Raw genomic sequence first — 20,081 nt, 5'->3', positions numbered from 1 at the left:
ATCCTGGCTAACACAGTGAAACCCCGTCTCTACTAAAAAAAATACAAAAAAATTAGCCGGGCGAGGTGGCGAGCGCCTGTAGTCCCAGCTACGCGGGAAGCTGGGGCAGGAGAATGGCGTGAACCCCAGGGGACGGAGCCTGCAGTGAGCCGACATCGCGCCACTGCACTCCAGCCTGGGTGAAAGAGCGAGACTCCTTCTCAAAAAAAAAAAAAAAAAAAAAGCCGTGGTAGGTATTATAGCAGAGGTGAGTGAAGACAGGAAATGGGTGACTCAGATGTTGGAAGGCTAAGAAGCAAAAGGGATATTGAGGTAACAGATATGAATACATTCAGGGGCCGACTCTGGGTACACTGCTTATAAGTTAGCCCTGCTCCTCAAGGAGCAGTTATTTAAAAAACAAAAACAAATTCAGGAAGTGACTACCACCCCTAGGAAAAAGTAGGGATACCGTAATGTAGCAGCTCACAGGAGAGGTCCCCACGCAGAGCAGCTCACAGGAGAGGTCCCCACGCGGAGGAGCTCACAGGAGAGGTCCCCACGCGGAGGAGCCCACAGGAGAGGTCCCCACGCGGAGGGGCTCACAGGCGAGGTCCCCACGCGGAGGGGCTCACAGGCGAGGTCCCCACGCGGAGGGGCTCACAGGCGAGGTCCCCACGCGGAGGGGCTCACAGGAGAGGTCCCCACGCGGAGGGGCTCACAGGAGAGGTCCCCACGCGGCTGGCACTTAGACCTCGGAGGAGATGCCACCACAGTGCTTGGACTTCCAGTGGGGAAGGAGACACCCACCAAATATCTGGGGCCCAATCCTCTGATCGGGGGATGGTACAGCTGGTGTTCCACCCCAGACCGGTACAGCCACATACTTGAGCTGCCAACACAATCTGGAAACTGGAGCCATCACTATCTTCTATTGCTGTAGGGACACAGACGGGGACTAGAAAAAGGAAGAAAAGTTCTCCTCCTCCCGCTTTCCACTCCTACCATTGCCTCCTAGTGTCAGAACCCGCCAGCTAGCAAGGGAATACAGGAAATGGGTTTGCAGAGAGCCAGTCCCAGGATCACAGAATAGAAACTAGAAGGGCGGACTTGGATCTGAGAGACAATAAACACCCAGCATCCGCTTCTGCCCATCGTGGCCCCATGGGGTGGCAGTCCCAGCTCTGTCCCTGGCTATGATGTTAGATACATCTTACAAATATAAATTATTAAATTATAATTGTAAAATTCCTTTTTGTTTTTATTTATTTGTTATTATTATTATTATTTGAGATGGAGTTTCACTCTGCTGCCCAGGCTGGAGTGCAGTGGCGTGATCTCGGCTCACTGCAGCCTCTGCCTCCTGGGTTCGAGCAATTCTCCTGTCTCAGCCTCCTGAGTAGCTGGGATTACAGGCACCGGCCACCATGCCCAACTAATTTTTTGTGTTTTTAATAGAGACGGGGTTTCACCATGTTGGCCAGGCTGGTCTCAAACTCCTGACCTCAGGTGATCCGCCCGCCTCAGCCTCCCAAAGTGCTGGGATTACAGGCATAAGCCACCGAGCCTGGCCAAATTCCTTTTTAGTTTTCATATTCTGTGATCTGAGTCCAATATGATTGCAAGTCCAAGTTGATAACTGGAATATTTGTTTCTTAGATGGTACATTTTGTCACATGATTTGACCTGTGTAAATACAGACCAGCCTCACTGGATGTACTACTGTTTTCCTCAGCTTCATTCTCCTTTATTTAGTACAATAATTTGCTGTCATGATTTATGGCCCTTTTGTCCTCAAGGTCACCTTCCGTTTTCTTTGCGACTGTAGTCAGTGCACACACATGCTGAGGGAATAGCACCTACCTAGTTCTCCTTTATTTATAGCCTGAAACTATAGTGAGAGAAGTTAAAACCTTACAGTCTTTTAACTTGCCAGGTTAAAACCTGGCAGTGGTATCTACAAAGGTGGCAACATCCAGTGCTTATACTGTCCTGAAATTTTGTGCCAAGAATGCAAACCCACTGGTCTTGAAGCAGAACGTGTCTCAACACAGAACCACGAAGCTCACACATGAAGTGGTTGTGTGGTCGAGGCTGGGGGCTGTTCCCAAGCATTTTTGTAGCATTTCAGTCATGAAGCACAGCACCCACGGTGCCGTGTAGGTGGAAAGAAAAGAAAACCACCCACCCTCCATCACATTAGGAACTGAACTACTTTACACATTTCTTCTAGAATTCTAGGTGTTCCCAAAGGCAGCTGGAAAACTAAACGACTAAATGAAAATCTAAAGAACACAGCAAAATTGATGGGGGAAAATTATTTTCTGATTTAATCCAAGTTGTATATGGCTTGTTTCCTTTAAATCCCCATTGATGCCTGTTTATAAAGAAAGAAATTTAGTTGAAATCAAAGCATTTAAGTTTTACTAATCTTTGTGTTCTGCTTTATTCCTCCAGGAGTTAATAAGCCTCCTTTTGATGCATTGCTGTTTGTGATAAAATGTGTGTGGGTCTTCTTTCTTTTTGAAATGGAATCTTGTGTTGGCCAGGCTGGTCTCAATCTCCTGGGCTCAAGCAATCCTCTCGCCTCGGCCTCCCAGAGCGCTGGGTTTACAGGCGTGAGCCACCTTGCCAGGTCTGTATGGATCTTCTGAAATCTGCTCCTGATGGCATTGTTGATTTAAATGAGATTGTATCCGCATTGGGAAAAACTAGAAGCGTATTGCATCATAATCATGTTGCATAGTGTTCACCTCGTTCAGAACAGACCCCAGCATCACAGTCAATGGATGTGAGTTGTCTTAAAACTTTTCGCCGTTTTTAAGCATTAGTAACATAGGAATGATGTTGCTTTTAAAAAGCTGAATATGACAATAATTAGAAATTGGGACCAGGTGTGTTGGCTCACACCTGTAATTTCAGCACTTTGGGAGGTTGAGGCGGGAAGATTGCTTGAGCCCAGGAGTTTGAGGATGCAGTGAGCCGTGATCACGCTACTGTGGTGCAGCCTGTGCAGTGGAGCAAGACCCTGTCTCTTAAAAAAAAAGTAGAAAATATATGGATTAAATGTATGTTCAATAAAAATTAATTACAGGGTTCTATAAAATAGTAAGCATTTTAGAGTCCATTCTATAGATCAAACTCTGTTATGGGCATTTGAATGACAAAAATAAAAATGGCATGTTCCCTGCCTTTAACCACCGCTTGAGAGGAGACCAGCAAATGAAAAACTACCTACCTACCCCGCGATGAGAACAGATGCCCACCAGAGGAAAGAATGAGTGAGCACGGAGTGACTAACACATTTAAATTAGGACTTGAAAGATGACTAGAAGCTCCCAGGCATAGAAAAGGGAAGAACCTTCCAGTTGAGACAAGCTATACAAAAACAGAGGAGTCAAAGAGTGTCCAGAGGGACTCAATGTGCTAAAGCAGTGGTTTCCAAACTTGACTATGAGCCACAGTGAGGAAGACATTTTCCATGGTTTCCAGTGCACACACAAGAACTTCTCAAAATAATTACCTAACTACCCTGCAAGATACTTTTCTATTTATTCCATTTTATTTACAAAAATGACAATGTAAAGACCTAACCAGTCACAAGCTGCAGTATGAAAAACATGGTGCTAGGGCTTCTGGAACTCTGCAATTCCTGTAAGATAAAGAGTTATTGTTTCAGGGGTGGTGGTGATGATTTTTATCTAACCAGTCATTAGTGGATCAGAGTTGTATTTTAGAAAGATGGCTGCAGAGCACTGTTTACAATAGCAAAGACTTGGAACCAATCCAAATGCCCATCAGTGATAGACCGGATAAAGAAAATGTGGCACATATACACCATGGAATACTATGCAGCCATAAAAAAGGATGAGTTCATGTCCTTTGCAGGACATGGATGAAGCTGGAAATCATCATTCTCAGCAAACCAACACAGGAATAGAAAACCAAACACCACATGTTCTCACTCATAAGTGGGAGCTGAACAATGAGAACACATGGATACAGGGAGGGGAATATCACACACCGGGGCCTGTGAGGGGGTGGCGGACAAGGGGAGGCAGAGCATTAGGACAGACACCTAATGCATTCGGGGCTTAAAACCTAGATGACAGGTTGATAGGTGCAGCAAACCACCATGGCACACGTATACCTATGTAACAAACCTGCACGTTCTGCACATGTATCCCAGAACTTAAAGTAAAATTTAAAAAAAGAAAATAATCAGACAATTGTCAGAGGGACATTCATCTCAGCAATATCTACAATAATACCTCTAGCTGCCCTAAATGTCCAAAAATAGAGAATTTATTAAATAAATATAAATATATAAAAAAAGAAAGATGGCTGCAGAGTAATCTAGTGAAAGTGTTAAATTACAGTCACCAAGATGGGAATCTGTTCATTCCTTCATTTCTTTAACAAATATGTGTTGCACATTTTCTAAGCGTTAGACATGCAAAGATAAACAACCAAGGTCCCACCATGAAGAAGGCCTCAGACTGATAGGGCTTGATTCTCCCCGTCTTCCACTTACCAGCATTAAGACCGTAATTCCTTTGCTGAACCTCTGTGAGCCTCAGGCTTACCGCTAAAATGTTAAGTGGGGAGGCGGTACAGGGAGGCATGTTCTGGCTTAAAATAAGTGTTCAGTAAATGTCAACTTTGTCCCTTCTAGGATTGAAGGTAGCTTGAGGAGAGAAGTGACTAGTAGCAGGGAAACAAGATTATTTTTATTTACTGGTTCAGCCATTTTAGAAAATGTACAGATTATATTGACTAGGATGTTTTGCTTTTAAATACTTTGATTAATTTTCAAAACGTGGTGTAGGATTGCTTCAGAGCACAAATGGGATTTGTGTTCATGGTTTGGCTGCAGCATCCATTAGAAATTGGACTGGATTGGTGAGATAAAAAGGAGATTTATTTACCATGTGCCCAAAAGAGTACTCAAATACATAGGGTTGTTATATGAAGATTAAATGAGTTAATTTTTTTGATTTTGTTTTGAGACAGAGTCTCGCTCTGTCGCCTAGGCTGGAGTGCAGTGGCGCGATCCTGGCTCACTGCAACCTCCACCTCCCAGGTTCAAGTGATTCTCCTGCCTCAGCCTCCCAAATAGCTGGGATTACAGGCATGCACCACCACACCAGCTAATTTTTATACTTTTTAGTAGAAATGGGGTTGGCCAGGCTGATCATGAACTCCTGACCTCAAGTGATCTGCCTGCCTTGGCCTCCCAAAGTGCTGGGATTACAGGCGTAAGCCATCTGAGTTAGTATTTTTAAGTACTTATTTTTAAGGTATTTTTAATATACAGAGCCTGGCATACAGTAAGTACGATATAAGTGTTTTAGGCCATTCTTGCATCACTATCAAAAAAATACTGAGACTGGATAATTTATAAAGAAACGAGGTTTAATTGCTTCAGTTCTGTAGGCTTTACAGGAAGCATGGCGCTGGCATCTGCCTGGCTTATGATGAAGCCTCAGGGAGTTCTCAATAATTGTGGAAGGTGAAGCAGGAGCAGGCACATCACATAGCAAAAGCAGGAGTAGGGGAGAGGGTGGGGCGGGGGGGTGCCACACCCTTTTAAATGACCAGATCTCGTGTGAACTCAGAGAGCTCGCTCATTACCAAGGGGATGACCCAAGCCATTTATGAGGGATCCGTCCCCAGGATCCAAATACCTCTTACCAGGCCCCACCTCCAACACTGGGGATTACAATTCAACATGAGATTTGGCAGGAATGTACATTCAGACTGTATCAATAAGTATTTGATTAAAATTCTAATTAGTAGAATTAAAGCTAGTCTGAATTCTGTTTTAGTTATGGCTGTAACTGAATGAATATTTTTACTTAGAATCTTACATTAATCCACCATAGGGTCTTTTTACATGGTGGAGGGCACACTTCTTCTTTTAAAGCATCCTTGGCTGATCTGCATGCTAGCACAGGTGACCTATCAAGCTCTCTGCAGCATTCGGACCTTCCATGAACAGTTTGTTGTCCCAGTGAAAGCCCCAGCCAAAACCAAATGAGTTTCCCACTCCCAGAGAAGTAGATGGTGATTCATAGGTTTTAAAAAAGTGAGAAATTTTCACGTTTGCTGTCACTTTCCTAAAGCAGCCATAGTGCTGTTGTCTTCAGGAATAAGTGTCAAAAGGGCCTACCTAAGCCATCTTTGTCTGCATATCAGTTTTGTTAAGCCCATTGTATAAGTAACATTATGCCCAAGAGGTGGATATGTTAGAGCTGGTTTTGTGGTTAATTAGTACAGTTTGCTGTGGTTGTACTGTCCTCAAGGGTGTGTCTTTACTTTGTGCACTGAGCTTTCTGTGGCTATACTTATAGTCCTGCCAGGGAGAGGAAAGCAGCAAAACTATGTCAAGGCTTCTGAAGATGCCCAAGGCTTTTCTCAACCCCACTTAAAATGTGGGTGCACAGGCCCTCCTAGCCAGCCATTCCCAGGAGCAGGGAAGGCTCAGGCGTCTTGCTCCACAAGATCTGGGAGGCAGCCAACCGGAAGGACTTGTAGGTTACTCGAGTGTGAAGTCTTCAGTTGATTGCTTTAGAAATCTCTGCTGAGGCCGGGCGCGGTGGCTCACGCCTGTAATCCCAGCACTTTGGGAGGCCGAGGCGGGTGGATCATGAGGTCAGGAGATCGGGGCCATCCTGGCTAACATGGTGAAACCCCATCTCTACTAAAAATACAAAAAATTAGCCAGGCATGGTGGTGGGCACCTGTAGTCCCAGCTACTCAGGAGGCTGAGGCAGGAGAATGGCGAGAACCCGGGAGGCGGAGCTTCCAGTGAGCCGAGATCGCGCCACTGCACTCCAGCCTGGGTGACAGAGCGAGACTCCGTCTCAAAAAAAAAAAAAAAGAAAAGAAAAGAAAAAAGAAATTTCTGCTGCTGAGAAATGTGTCCCTGCTGGGGAAGGAGAACCAACCACTCAAAGGAGACCTAGACCTACCAGTCAAAGGAGAACTAGACCTGCCACCGAGAAGGTGAACGCAGATGATCTTCAGTCTGTGGGTCTAAATGAGGAACCCGTATGTGGAATGACACATGAGGATTTGAGGCTGTTCTTCATCTCACTGCAAGTCCCTGTTGAAAGGTGGCAGAGGCCAAGCAATGGCATCCATGGGGCTGTCCAGGCCTAACAGCCTGAATGCAAAGCAACCAGGGTGGGGGTGGCAGGGCTGAGGCCCTTTCCAACTGCAAAACTGCTGCTTGGTGGCTTAGAACATTGTCATCTTGATAATAACACAAAGCGAGCCTTCCCCAGAAGCTGTTTCCATCCCTGCAACAGAGAATACAACAGAAAATGTAGGAAGGAGAGGTCAAAGTGTGTGAAGAAAATGATAAAAGTAGGCCGGGCATGGTGGCTCATGCCTGTAATTCCAGCACTTTGGGAGGCCGGGGCGGGCAGATCACCTGAAGTTGGGAGTTCAAGACCAGCCTGGCCAACATGGCGAAACCCCGTCTCTACTAAAAATACAAAAATTAGCCGGGCATGATGGCAGGTGCCTGTAATCCCAGCTACTCGGGAGGCTCAGACAGGAGAATCGCTTGAACCCAGGAGGCGGAGGTTGCAGTGAGCCGAGATGGCGCCACTGCACTCCAGCCTGGACAACAGAGCAAGACTCTGTCTCAAAAAAAAAAAAAAGAAAAAAGAAAAGAAAAGAAACAGAATGGATGGTGCAGCTCTTGACCTGGTGTAATTTTCAAAAGGAAAATGTCCCTTTCTCAATAATGTTAAGAAGAAGTCATACTTCAAGTTTTTTAAGTACAGTCATGTATCGCTTAATGTCAGAGATGTGTTCTGAGAAATGCATTGTTGGGCAGTTCTGTCGTGTGAACATCACGGAGTGCACTGATCCACACCTAGATGGTACAGCCCATACACACTAGGCTGTGTGGTAGAGCGTATTGCTCCGAGGCTACAAAGCTGTACCGCAGGCTACTGTACTGAATACTGGAGACAGCTGTAACAACAGTAAGTATTTGTGCATCTGAACGTATCTCAACATAAAAAAGGTACAGTAAAAACATGGTATTGCAGTCTTATGGGACCACCATTGTATATGTGGTCTGCCATTGACCAAAATGTCATGACGTGGCCCATGACTGTAATTACAAGGAAATGAGTCTGACACCAAAACACACAAATATTCATCTTAGTCATTATGTTCAGGCCATTTGAGGCTAATAATAACTTCCTAACTCTATGGGAATTAAAACAATATGAATTCTGCTGAATTGATCTCTTCCTTTTGTATCAGAAAAGGAAAACATTCTTCTTTGGCCTAATATTCCCATAAATCACACTGAAGATGAAAACGAATTTAAGTACCATTTTAGTACTTTGGTCTCAACAAGTCTGTTATCACAAATTTATGAATATCAGTGATTCTTAGACACTAAATTTCCAATTCATACAAGGCAAAAAACCTTGTGTATAGTAGGAGCAGACTTTTATTTTGGTTTTAAGCCTTATTCTATAAACCTTCACCATCTAATATGGTGGCCACTAGCCACATGTGGCTATTTAAATCAAAATTATAATTAATTTAAAATGAAATGAAATGTAAAATTCAATTCCTGAGTCACACTAGCCACATCTCAAGTGTCTAGTGGCCACATATGGCTAGTGGCTGCCACACTGGACAGCACAGAGAACATTTCTGTCACACAGAAAGTTCTCGTGAACAATGCTGCTGTAAACTTTTATTATAATGCCCCCTCCAAAAAGGTTACTACATTGTAACTGAGCTCTACCAATTACGTTTCATTATTTAAAATATTTAATCAGAAATGTTTTGGTGTCAAAGATTAATGATAGTGATTCTAATCAGACATTAAGCAATTAAAATAGTTATGCTTATTTATGTAAGCACAGTTAGCAATAAAGCACTTTAGCAATTAATTTTATAGTAATGACAAATAGGGAATTCATGTAAAGCAAATATGAATTCAACAATTAGCTTGCTGTCTGAAGTGTGATTGATTGATTGATAACACTTTGGTGGTATTTTGAGTGTTCAGATCTCAACAGCACATGGCCAGATAAGTCTGTCATATCATAGTTGTCACGATACTAAGCTGTCGTTATTTTTTAATTGCTACGCAGTTTTCTTCAAAACAAGAAAAAGACAATTTTATGGTACTACGTATCATGAGATGGCAAGAGTGTAAATTAAAACCTTGAGGCCGGGCGTGGTGGCTCACATCTATAATCCCAGCAGTTTGGGAAGCCGAGGCAGGCGGATCACTTGAGGTCAGGAGTTCAAGACCAGTCTGGCCAACATGGCGAAACCCCAGTCTCTACTTAAAATACAAAAAATTAGCTGGGTGTGGTGGCTGGTGCCTGTAATCACAGCTACTTGGGAGGCTGAGGCAGAAGAATTGCTCCAGCCTAGATGACAGAGCAAGACTCTGTCTCAAAAAATTAAAAATAAAACCTTGAGAAACAAAACTTTGCTTATTCCTAGAAGTGAAACAAACATGGTGAATATTCTCTCTTATCTCTAATGATCTCTCATGGGTTTTTCCCAGGACTGTGTCATTGTCCATAGCAGTTAGTATTTGTGTGAGGAAAAACAGGACAGTGCCACTGAGCTTGGAGACCCTGGGACTTCTTAATTGAAAACACATCTCTAAGACACTTTGATCAAAATAAATATAAAGAGACTTAACATAATTATGAAAAAATAAGTACATTTTACACTGATGATATTGCTTTATTGTACCAATAAAAGCAATACATGGTTGTAGCATAAAATTTGGAAAATGCAAAGAAGTATAAAGAATCATCTATATTTCTTCCTAGTTTTATTTCTATCCATACATAGTTGAAACACACAAAATAAAATTTTCTATCAGAATGAACTTTTGAACTCATAATGTTCGAAATAGAAAAAAGTATCCCTTTATACTTTCACAAGAAAATGTCTTTAAAATTTTAATTAATACTAGGAGCATTTTTAAACCAGGACACAAAATGTATTAATTGACATCAATATCTTATTCTTCCAACATAAATTATTGCAGATAGTCTCCTTTATGTGGGACAGTCTATCCTAAAATTATGTAAAATTCAATGTATTAAGCCTTAGCTCTGGAAGAAATTTAAAAATGGTTGTGGAGTAGGTATGAGGACATGACTGGAAATGCACTAGAAAGAGGTACAGGGGTGTTGCAAACTTTTCGTGGTGGTGGAAACATTCTATTTTTGTTGTGGGTAGTGATTACATGAATGTATACAATTGCCAAAATTCATAACTGCACATTTAAGATCTGTGCCTTTTTTGTTATTAATAACTCAAGTAATAAAAACCTTTAATCTTACTACCATTTGAAAGGTTCTCGTATCGGTTTGAACCCCGAGAGCTCACCAACAGACAACATGAGGCAGTGTGGAGCAACACGCTGTTTTAATGAGTGCTGGGTGCGGGCGGGATGAGGCCTAAAATGGCGTCAGCCCCCAGTGATTACGGGACAGGAGTTTTATAGTCCTCTCTAAACAGGAAGTGTCCCAGTCTGACGTGACTGCTACGTAGTACCCGGACGGCCTCTTTCTCTCAGGGGTACATGTCTTCCGGCCAGGGTGAGTGTCTTCCGGCAGGCTCTCTTCCTGCTTCTGCTGTCTTGCTGATGCACGCTGCTGGCTGCTGCCGCAAGTGGCCTTGTGCCTTGGGACTGGACCTGAGAAGGGAGGAGTTACTCATCCCTTCAAGCTTTCAGGTACTGGGGAGAATCTTTCATTCCTGCCTATTTGGTTATAGAAAAAAAGGAAAAGGGGCAACTTACTCAATAACTACTTCAGGCCTGACATAGGGGGTGGCATGGGCACCTTGGAAAAAGAAAACCTTAATTTTGGGGGGCGTTCTTGAGAGATGGGTTGGTATCATTGTGTCATTGTAGCAGGAGCATCATCTGGATTGTCTGGCGATTAACTGTAGTTTCAACAAGAGTTTTAATGGCTTTTATTATCAGTGGATAACCCAGGGGAGAAACAGGAGGAACCCAGTGATGAAGATTACTGTCCCTACCAGCGTTTTAAATCCTCTTAAATTATAGAACCACCTTCTAGAAGGTTTGCCGGGTCCCACCCTTTCCAGGTTTGGACTGGTACGTGGGCTACTTTTCTGATGTTCGAAGCGATTTCTAGAACTGCTTTTCTGTTATCGTCTATGTTAAGACAACAATTGGAGATATTAAACTTACCACAGACCCCACCCTCTTCTGCTAATAAGTGTGTAGTGCCAGCCTGTTTTGGTAAATTGCTGCGCACATTTTGTTTTGTTGTTGCGCGAGCATTTCCAGGGCTGGGGCGGTTCGGTTAGTGATTATCTCTAGAACAGCCTGTAGTCTAATTATTCTATTTAGCATATAATATGGGAGTGCGATAACCCCATGAGCCATCCTCAGCCCAGGTGGCAGGACCACAATATTTGATGATCCTTTGCGGAGGCCACTCGTCCTCTCGCCATCTTTGGCTTTCTCCTACCTTTAAGGATCGTTTTTCTCTGTTTAAGTTATCATACACAGGGACTCCGAGGGTGTCGCCTGCCTGCTTTGGAAGTAAAAAGAATACAGGTTTAATTGTGCTTAGTAAGCAAGTACCTCGCCAGTGATAAGGTAGCCATGAGTAAGCCTGGGTTCCACATATCCAAAAGAATCCATCCGGGGCAGTCCATTGTAGGCTGGTGTTCATAGGCTTGACCCATCGTGCACTTAGGCGGGGATATGTGGCATAAGGGTTAGTGGTGTTTGTAGAGTTCCAGGCCCTTTTTGATGGAACACAGTTGAGGCAGCTTTAGTTAGAGGGAGACCAGGCTCCATGGGGTAACCTTGACCACCACTCGGCTGTGGAGGCGTTGACTGTTAGGGTTTGGTGACAAGGGCTTGCACCTATGGCGCAATGGGTTTTATCAGTCCACTTGCGGGATATGCACACCGTTTCCCTCTTACTGGGTTGGTAAGTGTCCAGAACTGGGGGCATTCCTGAGGAGTGAAAGTGAGGCTGGGGTTTTGGGATGCTAGTAAATAAGGGGGAATGTCTGTCCCAAACCATGGCCACTGTTCACTCATATGGGCTCCCCCGCATACCCAGCAATTGGACACATTCATGGTAAGCGTGGTGAGTTCTCCTAGATCTACAAACAGGTTTTTTCCTGGCTTGGGAAGGGATACATCTGCTTGTAGTTTTTAATAAAGGGATGGAAATACTACAGGTGGTTGTGGAGGGAAGTGGCTGGCTTTGGCTTTTGCTTTGGCTATCATCTTTTCTCTCTTTATGTCCTCTAGCACTTGAGTGTTTACTCCCCATTGTCCAATTTTGGTGAAGCAAAGCCACTGCTTCCCTTTGGGGCATATAGCCCCATTATGACTACCAGATACTCCTAGATTTTTTACTTTATAATAACTTTTCCCTGATTCAACACATTCTTCAACTAAGGAGGCAGAGGCTGCAGTGAGCCGAGATCTCACCACTGCGCTACAGCCTGGGCAGCAGAGTGAGACTCCGTCTCAAAAAAAAAAAAAGCAGCTAAAATTTAAAAAGTGACACCACCAAATGCTAGTGAGGATGCAGGGAAACTGGATTACTCATTCATTGCTGGTGGGTATGTAAAATGATACAGTCACTCTGGAAAACAGTTTTGTTTCTTATAAAACTACAGGCAAGTACTGTAAGACCCAACAATTACACTTTTGGGGGTCATTTGTTCCAGAGAAATCAAAATTTATGTTCACACAAAAACCTTTGCATGAAAGCTCATAACAGCTGTATCTGTAACAGCCACAACCTGGAAACAACCAGATGTCCTGAGAAGGAGGAACAGTTCAACACACTGTGTCACATCCATATCATGGAATACCACTCAGCAATAAGAAGTAACAAACTATCTTTTTTCTTCAACTTTTAAGTTCAGGGATACAGGTGCAATATGTGCAGGTTTGTTACGTAGGTAAACATGTGCCATGGTGGTTTGCTGCACGGATGATCCCATCACCTAGGTATTAAGCCCAGCATCCATTAGCTATTCTTCCTGATGCTCTCCCTCCCCAACCGCTACAGGCCCCAGTGTGTGTAAGAAGGAACTAACTATTGACACACATAACTTGGATGGATCTCCAGGGAATGGGATGGAGTGGGGAAAAAAAAGCCAGTTGCAAAAGGTTGCATCCTATATGGTCCTGTTTATATAACATTATTGAAATAACAAAATTAAAGAATGGATAACAGTGGTTGTCGGAGGCCAGGGACAGTGGTGGGATGGGGTAGGTGTGGCTATCTCTAGAAGAGCAACACAAAAGATCTTTATGATGGTGAAACTGTCCTGTACTTTGACTGTATCAGTGTCAATATCTTGGCTGTGATATTCTACTATAACTTTCCAAGTTTACCATTGGGGAAACTGTAAAGAATCCACAGGAGTTCTCTGTATTATTTCTTACAACTGCATGTGAGTCTATAATTCTATGAAAATTAACAGTTTAATCAGAGAAACTTATAAGTTATTCCATATTAGAACAAGTCTCTTTCAGATTTTCACTTGTATCTTCAAACCTTCTTCCAAACCCATTGTTCTTCTTACTCTCATAGGAACTTAATGTGTAACTGATAAAACAATTTAATGGAGAAGGGTCAATCTTTTCAACAAATGATGCGGGCGCATGTAGATGTCCATAGGCAAAAATGTTGACCATTTTCATCAACTTAGTGGGGTTTTTTGTTTCGTTTTGTTTTTGAGACAGGGTTTTGCTCTGTTGCCCAGGCTGGAGTGTCGTGGTGCAGTCACGGCTCACTGCAGCCTTGAACCCCTGGGCTCAAGCGATCCTCCTGCCTCAGCCTCCTGAGTAGCTGGGACTGCAGGTGCATGCCACAACACCCAGCTTCAACTTAGTGTTTTGAGTAATTGTTCTTTTCTCCATTTCTTCCCATCTGTCTAAATGTAGTTTAGTGTATTTTTTGTTATTGTTTGCAGAGTTAAAGCATAAAATGGCCGAATAGAGCAAAAAAAGAAAAAGAAAAAAGAGTCTCTTCAATGGAGAAAAAATAAAATAATCAGTAAATGTTGCAAAAAAGAATTTATTTCAGACCTCACCCTGCTCTCGCTACCCCCACGACCTCTTCCTGTCATAGGCAACCATTCTACCAATGGAGATGATATTGGCTGAGAAGGACATTTTACCAGGGCAGGAGAAACGTGCATCATCTTACGTCCCTTGCCCTCCGTTTCTCTTCATATTTGTGTACCTGTTTGTAACTGAATGTGGTAATAGAAAATGGAAAAGATATGATGATTGGTGGCTGCTGAGTAAGACTTCAGACACCCTTCCTAAATGCATGAGGATCTGCACTGGATTCTGCCCAAGTACAGGTCGGGGGCAGAAGCAGATGAGTTGGCAAAAGACCACATGGAGACGAGACACCAACGCTGGGGACAGGCTCATGCCGGTTTGGAATCCAGCCATTGAACTGATTTCTCATTTTGCAAAATTATTTTCTACACCAGCTATTTCTTAAATGACTTCTGGTTGACTTGGGTGGTAACATTAAGATAAAAATGTGTTGGCAGTGAAAAAAACAAACCAGACTTAAAAGAAATATTGAAGCTGGGCAGGGGGGCTCACGCCTGTAATACCAGCACTTCGGGTGGCTGAGCTGGGAGGATCACTTGAGCCCAGAAGATCAAGGCTGCAGTGAGCTATAATCGCACCACTGCACTCCAGCCTGGGTGACAGAGAGAGACCCTGTCTCAAAAAAACAAACAAATATTGAAATGTTGCTTAGTTAAAAGCCTTTTACAATTTGTTTCCATCTAACGTGGTTACTTCTTCGATCATATAATCTGGTGAAGGAGAGTAAAGACCATGACACTGACTTGCTATTTACAACAAGGCAACATGTTGCTTAGTGCTCGTCAGCTTTCTAAAGAAGCTGAACATCATGTCCAGTACTTTGCAAAATTCTTTCAGATCCTCTGACAGCTTTAGTAAAAAATGTCATTACAAGCCAACTCAGTTGTCTACAAACAGGCTCTCATTTTACATTTAACTTTGAAAATATATTTACAATCCTTTGAAAATATATTTACAACAATTTAGAATCATTCTTCTCAATTTCATTGCTTCTCAGCTGCACAGCTGGATTTTAGTTGGTGCAAAAGGAGAAACTGGGTTGTAGGTAAACATTATATCATGTTTGGGGAGTGGTTTATAGAAATTTCAAGCCTCATGTACTTTCATGAATTTTCTAACACTTTGTTATTGTTATAATTATCTACTTATAATAATGACTGCCATTTATTGAGCCCATACCATGTGCCGGCCCCTGGACTAGGAGAAACAGTTAATATTTGTGTTACCTTGTCAGGTAAGTGTCATTGCTGAGGCTCTGGAGGGTAAGGGCATGCTTGCCCACAACTCCACAGCTGGGGAATACTAGAGCCAGGATTCGGACCCCAGACAGTACGGTTCATAAGCCATATTCCCTTTAAAAATGAAGGTGACCCCTTCTCAGGCTGTGGAATTTGAGGTGTGGAATTCTTTCAGCTCATGCTGTAGTTACTAGAGATGGTCTTAATTGTCAGGCAGCTCTTCAGCAGTTGGGGCAAACAGGCAAACATTAACTATCAAATCATGATGACCATACCACCTGGATGAGTTTGTCCTTTTTGCATTGCTATAAGGAACTACCTGAGGCTGGGTAATTTATAAAGAAAAGAGGTTTAGTTGGCTCACTGTTCCGCAGGCTGTTCAGGAAGCATGGCTGAGGAGACCTCGGGAAACTTATAATCATGGCAGAAATGAGGAGACGAAGGAGGCACATTTTACATGGCTGGAGCAAGAGGAAGAGAGCGAAGGAGGCAGTACACACTTGTAAACAACCAGATCTCGTAAGTACTCATTCACTATCATGAGAACAGCAAGGGGAAAATCTGCCCCCACGATCCCATCACCTCCCACCAGGCTCGTCTTCCGACACTGGGGATTACAGTTCGACATGAGATTTGGGCAGGGACACAAATCCAAACCATATCACTACCTAAGCCCATTTCTCCTACTACTGACCACTTCTTTCTTCCCTTGACCAGTGTGCATGGGTAGGAATACATACTGTATGATGCTGCTCAGTGAGAAGAAGCAATCTGACTAAATCCCTAGGCTGCTTTCTGGATTTGGTTTTGTACTTCACTACTGAGGTTATTTTCGTTGGTCAGTGAACCTCTGGAACTGTAGTTAGAACAGCTTGTAATGCATGTCTCATGAAAGTTACGTGGATGTCTATGTATATACATGTATGCTGGAATAATTCTTTAAATCTTGATTTCAGAATTCTGGAATATGTATGCTTATACTCAAGTAGGGAATTTGATTTAAGGTATTTTAAGTACAGTCACCAAAAATAATCCATTGCAGCAAATTTAGAAAGTTATTATTAATGCTCAAAATATGGCATTTTCTACTTATTTTCACTTCACAATGTATCAAATAGGGTTTCCAACATCTTATGAAAAGATACAGTATTTTCTCAAAAAGTTAAGAAAACTGGGGCAAAGGGTAAATAAGGGTAGAAAAATAATCTGAAACCGGGGGAGAGGCTAGTACACAGAATACATGCTGTACAGCGTGTGTCATTGATTGCGTCTCATTTTAAAAATAAAACGGCACATCCCACTTTCCTAAAAATGTGGCTTCTTGATCAGGAATTTCTATCTCTGTTACAGCAGTGGGACTTCTTGTCCTTTTTGATACTTTGTTCTTTCTGCCCTGCCTTAGGAAATACTCCATTTGATTCTGTCCTTGTTTTTTTTTTTTTTTTTCTAATGGGCAACCTTCCACAGCAGCAGTCTGAGACAATGAAAAATCACTTGAGCTTTTTAAAACAAATGATCGTGAGGAGCATTTGAGGATTCATTTGTCGAGTTAGTTGGAATGTCCTATGTGGGCAAGCTCATGTTTCCAATTTGGGACTTGGAGCAGGCAATCAGCTGTGTCGCATTCTCATATCCGTTTGACGTCAGCCCTGAGAGCTGCGGTATCTTTAGTAGCTCACTGTGTATGGTGATAGCAAGCGTGTGAGTTGTCCTCACAGAAAACAGCTCACTTGATAGTTTATGAAGCTGCATCTTGGCAGTGCTATCCAAGACCTTTCTTCCAGAAATGCTGTTGCCACTACCACACAGTGGACAAATCTGAAAGGGAGAATTTAGTTTTTCCACAGACTCTCCTTTTCCTATGAAGATTTTTTAGTACACCCTGTACATAAAACCATGGCTTACAAAGTGAAAACATTGATCGCCTTTTTTTTCTTTTCTGTTTTTTGAGGCAGAGTCTTGCTGTGTCACCCAGGCTGGAGTGCAGTGGCCTGATCTCAGCTCACTGTAACTTCTGCCTCCCAAGTTCAAGTGATTCTCCTGCCTCAGCCTCCCGAGTAGCTGGAACTACAGGCATGAACCACCGCACCTGGCTAATTTTTTTGTATTTTTTGTTTATTTGTTTTTTAGTAGAGATGGGGTTTCACTATGTTGGCCAGCACTTTGGTAGGCTGAGGCAGGCAGATCACTTGAGGTCAGGAGTTTGAGACCAGCCTGGCCAACATGGAGAAACCCTGTCTCTACTAAAAATACAAAATATTAGCCAGGCATGGAGGTGCACACCTGTAATCCCAGCTACTCAGGAGGCTGAGGCACAAAAATCGCTTGAACCCAGGAGGCAGAGGTTGCAGTGAGCCAAGATTGAGCCACTGCACTCCAGCCTAGGTAACAGAGCGAGACTCTGTCTCAAAAAAATAAATAAATAAAAATGAAAATGAAATGTAAGTATCTATGTAGAACTGCAAAATGTCTTAGGTAAAACGTAAAGTGTCCATTATTTTCCCTCTGTGCCACTGTAAATATGAAAAGAAATAATCAAATACTCTAGGCAGAACTGTAGGAGGGGGACCTAAAATTCTAAAATCAGTGTTTGCTGAACCTTTTATTTTTGCCTTCAATGACTTTTAAAAATAGATTATATTTTTAGAGTAGTTTTAGGTTTACAGAAAAATGATGCAAAGTACAAAATTCCCATATAACCCCCTTTCTGTGCACAGTTCCCCCTACTATTAACAACATCTTGAATTGATGTAGTACACCTGTTATAATTGATGACCCGACATTAATGCATTATTATTAAGTCTATAGTTTCCATTCAGATTCACTCTTTCTGTTGTACATCTCTACAGGTTTTGCTGAGTGCATGACGTCTTGTATCTACCACTACAGTATCACACCTAATAGTTTCGCCACCCTAAAAATCCCCTGTGCTTCACCTATTGATCTCCTCTTCCCTACCCCTAACTCCTGGCAACCACTGGTCTTTTTACTGTCTCTCTAGTTTTGCCTTTTCCAGAATGATATGCAGTTGTAGCCTTTTAAGACTGGCTTCTTTAACTTAGCAATATGCATTTAAGATTCTTCCACGTCTTTTTGTGGCTTGATAGCTCATCTTTTTGTTGCTGAATAATTTTCCACTGCATAGATGCACCACAGTTTGTGCAGGAGCTGTGTGCTTGAGAAGCTGTGTGTGCTTTAGGAGCTGTTCACTGGAGAAGCCACTCCTTAAAGCAGGCTGTGGGTCAAGCCTATGGGAACCAGAAAGCAAACCGTTTTTCGTCTGCAGCATCTCTCTAGCGCCCTCTACTGACAAAGCTTAAAATTGTGCCAGCTAGCGAAGAAAAAATATGTAAAAGGCCCAGATTCATTTTCACTAGCAGGCAAAAAGGATGGTTTTGAGGCTGCCAGGCTATAAATCAAAAACAGGCACAACAATCTAACCTACCACAGCTAGTAAGATTCAAGGAGAGAAGCCAGGCAAACTGAAAGCTAATGACTTATGAAAAGCACCCAAGCTCACTCTCTGGACCAAAGCACTAGTTTTTTTTGTTTTGTTTTGTTTTGTTTTTTAAGACAGAGTTTCACTCTGTTGCCCAGGCCGGAGTGCAATGGCATGATCTTGGCTTATTGCAACCTCCACCTCCCAGGTTCAAGCGATCCTTCCACCTCAGCCTCCTGAGTAGCTGGAATTACAGGTGTGTGCCACCATGCCTGGCTAATTTTTATATTTTTAGTAGAGACGGGGTGTCACCATGTTGACCAGGCTGGTCTTGAACTCCTGACCTCAAGTGACCCACCTGCTTCAGCCTCCCAAAGTGTTAAGATTACAGGTGTGAGCCACCATGCCCAGTCTCAAAGCACTAGTTCTGCTGCATCAGTGAGTCTCAAAGTGCCCCCCTCAGATCTCTTATGCTAGAACCACCTACCGGCTTGTTACAACGCAGATTCCTGTGCTCCAGCTGGAACTGACAACTGAGTTAGAATGGAGGAAGGCAGACAGGCATCTGTAGTTTAAACTTTTACTCCAGCTAGCTTTATGTACACTAACATTTAAGATTCAGGTGATCCTTGAGGGTAGGGGCCTTTTTAATTCATACTTGGCTCTTGGCCCAGTATTTGACTCTTACAGGGTGCTGCTGTAGCTAGGCTGCTTCCTGCATTGGTTGGTTGGTTGAGAAATCTGACTGAAACCCAAGCAGCTGTAACTGGCCATGAGCTACAGCCCCAGCAATACTTTAATGGTATTTGGCAGATGAGCACATTCCTTCACTAATGTTAGTAAAGCCCAGAGGTGACACATCCTCACTAGAATGGCAGATGGTATTTTCCATAGTTGACTGTGGCAATATCTCCCATCCCGCATCTTATCCTACAGTGTGACCTTGCCACCCTTCCATCAAAAGGCAGGGTCTATGTCCCGGATCCTTGAATCTAGGCAGGCTTGGGACTTGCTTGTAATTGATAGAATGTGCAGAAGTGATGCTCTCTGAGGCTACCTTAAAAAAGGCAATGGCCGGGCGCGGTGCCTCATGCCTGTAATCCCAGCACTTTGGGAGGCCGAGGTGGGTGGATCACAGGGTCAGGAGATCGAGACCATCCTGGCTAACATGGTGAAACCTCGTCTCTACTAAAAATACAAACAATTAGCTGGGCGTGGTGGTAGGTGCCTGTAGTCCCAGCTACTCGGGAGGCTGAGGCAGGAGAATGGCGTG

At 43.1% G+C, this 20,081-nt stretch overlaps 1 protein-coding gene across 1 annotated transcript in view; it reads left to right on the top strand.

Annotated features, from left to right (window-relative positions):
- E2F6 (E2F transcription factor 6) overlaps positions 1–16,662 on the top strand; it is a 46,766-nt gene extending 30,104 nt beyond the window's left edge. Inside the window, exon 7 of the mRNA XM_058426419.1 lies at positions 15,744–16,662. Within this exon, the coding sequence (XP_058282402.1) occupies positions 15,744–15,787 (44 nt within the window). The 3' untranslated portion in view covers positions 15,788–16,662. The remainder of the gene's footprint in view (positions 1–15,743) is intronic.
- The last annotated feature ends 3,419 nt before the right edge of the window (positions 16,663–20,081 follow it).

Source organism: Hylobates moloch, unplaced genomic scaffold, assembly GCF_009828535.3.
Source record: "Hylobates moloch isolate HMO894 unplaced genomic scaffold, HMol_V3 SCAFFOLD_13, whole genome shotgun sequence".
Taxonomy (NCBI): Eukaryota; Metazoa; Chordata; class Mammalia; order Primates; family Hylobatidae; genus Hylobates; species Hylobates moloch.
This window is presented reverse-complemented; position numbering and strand designations above follow the sequence as displayed.